This window comes from Bison bison, unplaced genomic scaffold (genome assembly GCF_000754665.1).
Source record: "Bison bison bison isolate TAMUID 2011002044 unplaced genomic scaffold, Bison_UMD1.0 scf7180017864097, whole genome shotgun sequence".
Lineage (NCBI taxonomy): Eukaryota > Metazoa > Chordata > Mammalia > Artiodactyla > Bovidae > Bison > Bison bison.
The window spans coordinates 199,686-209,591 of record NW_011494669.1 but is presented as its reverse complement, the minus strand read 5'-3'; the positions used below and the strand labels follow the sequence as shown (position 1 = coordinate 209,591).

Sequence of the window (9,906 nt, the reverse complement as noted above, 5' to 3'; positions counted from 1 at the left end):
GTCACTGTAGTAGAGAAGCCTCAGGATTGTACAAGGGATTTTATTTTCATTGCTTTTCCTTGGAAGCGTCATACCACTTTTCACTGCTAACTCACTGGAATAGTCAGAACAGCCCCTTCTAACTTAACGGGGGTGGAAATTCAGAGGAGCATATGGAAGGTGTGGTAATCATCATGGTGTCACATATCAATATTATAACTATTTTAATAAAGTCTATTTTCTCTATTAGATTGGAAACTCCTGAAGGGCCAGAGGATGTTGGTTGGATCTCTAATATAATCCAAACATCTACGGACTTGACAAACACTTGTTGAATAAAAAGTTTAAAACCAAGTATTAAAAATAATTAACCTTTTTAATTTTTTAAAGAAAACAAATACTGTCCATAAGAAAGCATCTCTGTTTTCATGTCCATCAGTAGCCAAATGGAATTTTGATATAAACATTTCCAACATACCAACTTTGGATAAATGCACAACTCAGAAAATAATTCAATAATGCACGTATCAAGATACTACCAACAAATTCATTAATATCCAAGACTCATTACTGAGTGTCAAAGTCAAGCAAGGTCAAGATTATTTTCATTATGATGAGCTGTAAAATTCCAGTGAAAACTGGTTGCCTGAATTAAACTATTTCATCTCTAAAACTGGAATCTAGCACTCTCAAACACGAAGTTCACCCAGCCACCCAGACCTCACTACACACACACACACACACACACACACACACACACCCACACACACTCTCTCTTTTAAAAACTGCCCATTAGGGCATTATAATGGAAAAAGAAAATAGAAACTGAAAGAGCATTTGTAAACATGGGATATCACTTAGACAACAGACTAGGCAGAAAAATCCTAAAAGTGTACATGAAAGCTGATAAATGATAAGCTACAGAAAGCCACATTTAACCATTTTAAGAATTTCACAACAGTGAACAGATTTGACAAACTGAAACACTAGAGCCATGACTATGAGCTTTGCTCCACTCCAGAACAAACAAAATCTCTAACCACTTTAAGAACAGATGAGAATCCACATGCAACAAAGGAGATATAAATATTATTTTTAATTGAAAAAATGAAAAATATAAATCCTTGTTAAACATTTCATTTAAAAATATGCAGCTTTATTTTAAAATGTGGTAATGCTCAAAAATGGCAGTTGACTTCACTGATATATGTAAAAATGTTGGTAAAATATCAATACATTGGTTTGCCCTCCAGCTAAATTTTTTCCACCAAAATTCTTAACTGTCAGGAAAAGTCTTATGTCCTAAGCCCACCATTATCAAACATGGTTAAGTTCCAGAGCTAAATGCGAACCATTCAAGAAATAGGTTTTGATGTGACAGAAGTCTCATGAGCACAGATATAGAGACAGCTAAGTGATAAACCAGCAGTAACTTTCTTTTTTGCAGGTGTTTAATTCACTCTAAATTGAGCAACTGTTTGGGAATTATAAAGAGTGAAAAGCTCATCCTTCTTTTCCAACTTATAAGGGAAATAGAAAGGTGATGATGAAATTAACTAATAGTGTTTCATACATTCTGTTTAACACATAATCCCAAAATGCAAATGTTTGAAATAGTTTTTGAAGAGAAATATCTACAATCTTAAGCCTGTCTATTCTAAATAAATGTAACTGTCTTATTTACCTAGACATGTATTATTGTGATGCCAACAATATTTAAACATCTATGACTGACCCACTGAATTGGAAAGGGCTCTCCAGTACACACATAATCTGCATCTGCAGCACTAGAAAGAATCCAATCAATGTCCATTTTCTGATGCAATTTAACATTCTACAAATCCATGAGAGAAATACTAAGCTTAAAGGCTTTGAGAGTATGCACAGTACAAATTTCACTATTTAAAGAAAATATATACATGAATATACAAGAAAAAAAACATGATTGTATAGTCACTGAAGTATTAATGGCTATTTCCAGGTGGTGGGATTATGAGTGAAGATTTTTTTATGGGAAACTGTTCTCAACATAGCTAACTTAAAAACCAAAGGGTATTCTCAACCAATGAAACTACTGTCCTTTACTGACTTCACATTACAAACTTTTAAAGCTACCAACATATGTATTTGTCAGAGTGGCTACATATATTCTGATACACTTGGAAGATCTCTTAAAAGATGGAAAAATAGCAAGATCATAAAAGAATATATTTACTCTAAAATTAAAAGCCATTGATAATCATTAGGTTTCCTACAGATACATAATTCCATAGGAAAATCAGTCTCTTTCATCTCATCTTTAGAAGTTTTTAAATGTTTTTCTCTATTATCTTTTTTGCTAGTTTTTTACGTATTTATACCAGTTTGGACTGAATATTTACACTATTTCCATTCACAAACATTCCTGCTTATCAAAACTTACACTCTAGCCATTTAAGACTAAGTTTTAGATCTGTGGCTAATTATCTGGCAAGAATAAAAGAATAAGAAAAGTTTCACATTAGCAGCAAATTAACTAGATTTAAGGGTCTTGATTTGTTGTGAGCCTTTGGAAGCCTGCATATTAAACACCGGTGATTTTTAAATTCTCAATGGAAATGGTGATGGCATTCACTTAACCAAGCTAGCTCAAATTAAGGGTAGTGAGAACATGCAATTAAGAAAAAAAAGAAACAGTAAATTCCTATTTTCCAGACACCACCAAGATCATCTTATAAATCAGAATGATCTTAGACTCCAGGATGGTTTTCATCCATACTTAAGATATCTAAAAAGAAAAAAAATGTGTGTACTCACACACACACACACTTTTCATACTTTATATATTATTCACTTTTTCAAAGTTAGAGAAAATGTAAACTTGAAATAACATTAAATTGTTACATAAATGATCTGCTTTAACATTCGTATAAGCTACACTTTCACTTATTACCTTACTATGCTTTGTGAAAGGATATGCCTTACTTAGTTTTTGCGCTCTTAAAAATATGAGAAATAATAAGATTAAGTTCAGGAACATGAAGTCTTTAGACTATTGTGGAATATCAATTTTTAAAGAGCATAAGTCACAATGAACAGATGAAGCTTCCCATGTTGATGGCGTATTACAGAATCAAAGAATGGAAAAGCCACAAAATTGAAATCTGAGATATCAAACCCATTCTGGGCAATTATCTTCAGACACCCCACTTAGTAGAATATATATATATATAGATATATGCATGATTTTTCAAAAATCGTGAACATTTTGGGATTAGCATATTATTTAATATGTGCAATTTAAATTGTGCTTGAAACAATTTACTAAGTATTAGACTAAGATCCTAAAAAAGCTAAATGCCTCTCAAACATGAGTAGATTGGTACTCTACTCCCAAACTGATAAGGGCCCATGTTTTTATGTAACTGCAGGCGTTGAAGGACAGCAGGGGGTTAAAAAAAAACCTTACAAAAAACTTATTAATTACATTTGGCTGCCCATCATTAAAATGTCAATGAACCTAAGCAATTTAAATTATTAATATTCTCATTTAATAAAACACCCACACAATGACAAGAATGAGACTTTAATCAGTTTTAAGTGGAGTTTATAACACTAAGAGATAAAGGGCTGTTAACAAACACAATAACAAATGGACATCTGATTGGTAGGAGGCATTATCCTGTACACATCGTATTTTTTGTGTATCCTCAGTGCATAGCATTTACACACAGAGCCACTGCTGCACAGCACAAGAGTATCTGAAGAGGCTGAATCAGAGTAAGGCTGTTGAACAGACTGAAATTTTTTAGTATATATATTCTATATGAAAACAGATTGAACTTTTGAACTGGCAGGGTAGAAGGCAACTCTGCCAAACACTGCAGTTAAAGCCCCCACTTTAGTGCACAGTTCCACCCCTTCCATCTGCATGCATGACACATTAACAGTATTTAAAGGTAAACGAGGCACTTTGTGGCAACCACAGCCATCGTTATGAACATATTGCACAAATTTTCTAGAACTAAACATTAACTTGTACCCTACTTTTATTTTTTAAAGCTGAAACATTTGATGCTGCCAGTAAACTCCACTCAAGTTTATAACCTGTGCCACAGTGAAAAATGGTGATGCTATTTACTCAACTACCCTTTAATAATAATGGCAGAAAAATGTTCAAGAGGAGCTACAGAGGACTTGGGATGGTACAGGGCCCCAGTTGTAAGCTTTCTTAAAAGTGATGCCTTCAAGTAACTTCAGACAAGTAAGCGGCTGCACATCCAAAAAGTCTAAGAAAACATTCCAGAAACTCAAAGAGATTTACCTACAGAATGCATTTCAGGCTAATCATGAATACTGTCATAAATAAAGTTTTAATTAGGACTTGGAAACCTTTCAGTCATAGCAATTCTTGTCAAATTCTATGGGCATGGTAACTGAAATAAAGGAGAGTAGTATGTATAATATATATTTATATATATATAATATATATAATGCCATTTTTCCATTTCCAATGACTACACCATAAAATGTAAGCAAGGCTTCTCAAAAACATCGAAACATTCAAAATCAAAACCCTCATTCAGACCTTCACATTCCAAAGGAAAAATAATAACAGTGCAAAAGCCCATTATAATGTCATTATTTATGACCTGGCCCTCCATGTTACATATTGGAACAATACAAGTTATGCTTTAATATACTGTGCCCAAAACTGTAACAAACAACAGTATTAATAACTATCTTCAAAACACAAATAGTTGATTTTCATTTTAGTCAACAGTTTTCAGCTTTTATGAAAGACAAGGTGAGATAAATTTCAATGATAAGGGCTGAGGAATAGGTGTCTCTAACTTTACCAATTTAACTTATGAGCAGTCAATCAATTCTCTACATATCAGTGTTTAAATATAAATGTGTAAATACTAACCGCTTTGTTAAAAAATTTTAAAACCTTATTTTTTGAATGAAACTGACGAGGTATGGAAAACATGTCAAGATTATTTACTAAAGAATATTTTAGATGAAGTTCTGCCTAATCTATTTACCATCAAACTCTATAAATGCTGCTCTAGTAGGTCCTATGCAATCTGTATTTGTAAATTAACTAGGTCAGACCACAGCTAGTGAACAATTTCAGCACCAATAAGTTATTGAAAATGAGATTTTACACCAATAAGAAATAAATTGGCTGGATAGTCAAATGTTTCAAGGTCAAGGTGTAATTTGAAAGATATCAAATTTCTGGGAAAAAAATGATTTTTAATCATATCTTCACATTAACTTTACAATAGTAGTTGTACTCTGCTTAAAATCATATGCAGTCTGGGCATATCAAATATATGATATTTAAGAAGTGAAATTGAAGCCTTAATCCTAACTCTAGCACTATGAAAAATGATTCAACACTGCACATTTAAAAAAATCTATTCTTTCAATAGCAAATTGATAAAAGCATTATGTGGGACAATTTCTACTGAAAAAGTAAATGACTTATTATTTGTGCAGTGTTGAAAATTTACTGCAACTCTAATTTCCTTTTTAACACAAATAACGTCCTTTTAAATATAAACATTATATGTATTCAAGTAAAATTCCCTAACAGTTAATGACATTTAAAAAATGTGCAAAACTGCAAAACTCATTGTAATAGAATGTGTAAGGTCAAAAGGGTGGAACGGCTGACATCTATTGGATTGAATAAGTGCATCATAAATTTTTAAAGAAAAAAAAACCGCTTACTGTAGAATCTCAAATTGAAATTTCCTGTGCAGCATTACAAAATATTGTATATTTAATGAGAAAAAAGAAGCTTGTAGGCAGCACATGAAGCATCCACAGCAGGTACATGATTGAAAACTAATAACGTAAGTGTAAGTTGTTGACTGATGTAGGTACTAATAGCATCTGACTTTTAGCACTGGCCTTGATTACACAGGAGATGGAGCAGTCATTACAACTGAGAAAACATATTTAATAAATCATTGTCGATTTTTATAATGTTTCAAGCCCATTCTTTGTTGATAGCCTCCACATTTGTATGGTTAAGTCATTGTTGCTGTGTTTCTTATCTATGACCACATTACTTTTAAATCCCTTCATTTGTGGATTCTGAAGATGTTGTGGAAGGTTCATTCCTGTACCCCAATACAGATTCACTCCCTCTAGCTGCCTTTTCTAGCACCAATATGCTTAAAAAAAATAAAATGCACAAATAACAAGCAGTGACAGCGGCCAATTCCTCAAACGTCCAGATTAATAACTGTAGCATGCTAAAGAAAGGTGCGTGTAAATAGCTGGAGATGGTATATGGTCCAGAGTCCAGCACACAACAAATGCCTTTCTGAGCATTCCCTCCATTCCCCTAACCCGAATACATGCATTAGAATGTAGCAAAACCTTTTAGAAACTCCTCTTAGCCAACTGCAAACTTATCTGTTGCCACAAGTGCAAAGGGGTAGGATGTGAACCTGTGTATCACAAAGCTCTTTAGCCACTTCAGTTGGTGACAGAACACAAAATGAGAAATTCCTACGTATACACATCAGTCTGTCTCCACTTTTTATAAAACTGGAATAAAATGGGAAAGTGCCATCTTTATTCATCCTAATTGAATTTTAAATGTCCTTTTGACACAAAAAGGTATATACATGACACTACACAATCTTTTTTCAACTGGACAACAAGTGTCAAAACCCTGTGGATGTATAGGGTAAAACAAGATTGGTCAGGAAAAGAGAATTGTTCCTATAACTGGTAATCTGACACAATGTCCTATTGCCATTAAAAAAAAAAAAAAAGGTCCATTTTCAGTTTATTCAAGTTTGTTTTCATGGTGTTTTATCCCTCTTGATAAAAAAAAAAAATCAGACTTTTGTAATTTGTGTATGCTGATCTTCATCAAAAGGTTCATTCTCTGGATCAGAGTCAGTGGTGTCAGAATATCTATAATGATCAGGTTCATTGTCACTAACATCTGGTGTTACAGAAGTTGAACTGCTAGCCTCTGGATTTGATGACTCCTCTACTGTTTTTGTGAAGTACAGCTTCACCTAGAGAAAGAAGAGAAAGTGTAAATGAAAAATCAATAAATCTGACCACCCTCAAAGATACATATCTTCATCAGATTCATTTTCAAGTACTATGACATATATAATCTTTAAAGAACCTTTTAAATGACATTCTCAAGATTTCCTACATTTTCTTTCTTGGTATACACTGAAAAGAAACTGGGATGTTAATATACTACGTGTTTTTTTAAATAAGCATAAACTACAGGCATTAATGAAATAATTCTACAAAAGAAATGTACTGATTTCAATAGTCCACATAATATTTTTTCAATCACAAAATTCAACTCACAAAGAGTTGAGTTTCAAAAGAATATTTCACTTACAGCCTGTCTGAAATTCAACATATTTTCTAATACAGATAACATTAACAATGATGTTTAGGATTCCATTCGCCCTAAAAACTTCACTGAAAGGGAGTAATAAAAAAGTTAATATCATACAGCGCTCTAAACAGTGAACCAACGACCTTTACAAGCAGAGCTGGAATAACTGTCAAAACAACTCTACAAGATAGGTCTTTCTCTTTTAAAAGAGAGAAAGCTATAGTTCAGAAAGGCTAGGACACTTGCTAAAGGCCACGTATCTAGTAGGCAGTGGATGTGGGATTTAAATTAGATCTGACATCCAATTCTTTGATCAGTCTATTGTATCTACAGCCCTGCCCACATGATCCAAGAGTCATTATGCACTCTTCTTTTTCTTACATTCAATAACCACTCCATCAGGAAAGCCTTTTAGTTCCACCTTCAACTAGTGTCCTAGCTTCACTCTTGCCCTCCTCTAGCCTTCATTTTAAAGGAGAGGACAGAGGAAACTTTTTTTTTTTTTTTTTTCAGAGGAAACTTTTAAAGACAAAAATCAGGTTACATCTTTCCTGTGGAGAACACACTCAATGTATTCACACTTGGACTGATGTGTGTGAGTCAAAATGATTTCTTATCTATTGCTCTTCAAATACACTAAGCTCACTCTTGTCTCAGGGTTTCTACATCTGCTCTTTCCTCTTTTCCCAGATATTTTATAGCTCCCTCATTTCACTTAGGCCTCTTAATTAAAGTCAATTTCTTGGAGAGGCCTTCTCTAATCATCCCACTAAAAAATACACCAAGGCCACTCTCTCTCCTATCTCTGCTTTATTTTTCCAAAGCACTTACCATTATATGATATTATATGTGTTTACTGATAACTGCAATAGCTTTATTTGTAATAACAAATATAAAACCTCTTGTAACATTAAAACAAAAAAAATAAAATCAGAGTAAGTCACACTTTAAAAGCTAGTAACTGAGGAAAATGTAGACAGAGAAAAGAAAGTAAACAAACTTACAAATTCTAAAAGACACTTCAAAACACTTTAAATATAAGATCTGAAGGCACTTATTAGCTCCATTTTCACTTGAAACAGGTAGCCCCTCTTTATTTTTATTACTACTAGCAATATCCTTAAACTTATAAGATATGATTAAGTTTGCTACATGTTATAAAAATGGAATGAAGAGAATTTTAAAAAAGAAAGGAAGAGGGTGTGGTGAAAGGGAGAGAGAAAAATCAGGTACAATACAGAAGAAGAAATGAGAAGAAGAAAAAAATGGCAAACAACCATTAGGGAATGTTCACAAGTCAGATTTTTAACCTGATTTGAATTCTCATCTATAAATATAAACAAAAGTACACAAATACATGTGATAAAAGTAAAATGAATCAAATAATTCCGTAACAAGAGGAGGTAGGCAGAGTTTAAAAAAAAGGAAGAAGAGGAGAGGATGATCAGAGAAGGCCTTTCGGAGCACATGAGATTGAAGCGAAGGTTAGGATGTAAGGAGGACAGCCAAGTGAAGGGCAGGGAAAGGCCAAGGGCTGGAGAGAAGGGAGAAGGAAACGAATTGGAAAGACCTGAAGCAACTGAAGAACTGACAAGAGACCATCCTGAACGAACTGCAGGAAGAGAATGTGGCTAGACTAGGTGTAGAAAGTAGTCCCATGCTAAATTATACAGTTTCCTGCAGGTCCCATCAAAAAACCACAGATCTTTAAAAAGTATAAACAAGACTGATACAATCAAGTCATTTTTAAGATCGCTCTAAGGAGTTGAGAACAAAATGGAGAGGGAGAAGGGTAGAAGCAGTGAAAACATTCCATATGAATCATTCCTAAAGGGCTGAGTTCCTTCCCACTTCCTTCTTCACCTATTCTTACTTCATATTCAACTTAAATCCCCTCCCCAACCTATGCCCCGTATTTCACCAAATTGCAAAGAACAGGGTAAGGAAAAGGTAGCCTTTTGACTCTCTGTGCATCCTGGATTTCATTAGAAAGTTTTAGGTTACTGCTACGTGAACAATGCTTATGAATTTACTTAGTTTAAAAATTAACCGTCCAAGTCTTTCACCAGCTATATACCTAGAATAAAACAAACACACAGAGCCACTCATCAACTTGTCAATATGTTTTTAACTGACCTTAAAATTTGGAGAAAAGTATCGGTTGGCCTTGTCTTTATTTGCTTTGTCGAGATCATTTTTTGTTAAAGTGAGTACTAGATATTCCTTGTCATTATCTGCACGCTCTATACTGCAAATACTATCAATTTCTTGATCACATAGACTTCCATTTTCTACTTTTTCTGAGGTTTCCTCTGGTCCTGGTATGAAGAATGTGTTTACCCAAAAGTGAAACATTTTGTCCTTTAAAAAAAAAAAAAAGCATATTTGAATTTTTTTTTTAAAAACAATGCTAATTTATTCAACATTTGTCCTAGGAAGTGAACACATCATGCCATGTGCTATTTAATATTCCCAACAAAGGTAAACACAAAAACTAATACTGGGCAATCTATGGGTTATCTGTCTATAGCATCTAACTCCCATAGGAAGTT

At 33.6% G+C, this 9,906-nt stretch overlaps 1 protein-coding gene across 2 annotated transcripts in view; it reads right to left on the bottom strand.

The window, feature by feature from the left end:
- Window positions 1–1,055: 1,055 nt before the first annotated feature.
- The window catches only part of PTEN (phosphatase and tensin homolog), a 102,826-nt gene continuing 93,975 nt past the window's right edge, over window positions 1,056–9,906 (bottom strand). For both annotated transcript variants that reach the window (XM_010838478.1, XM_010838479.1), the window contains 2 exons: window positions 9,491–9,715; window positions 1,056–7,010 (listed from right to left, as the gene is read on the bottom strand). In XM_010838478.1, coding sequence (XP_010836780.1) covers window positions 6,825–7,010; window positions 9,491–9,715 — 411 coding nt within the window. In that variant the 3' untranslated portion in view covers window positions 1,056–6,824. The remainder of the gene's footprint in view (window positions 7,011–9,490; window positions 9,716–9,906) is intronic.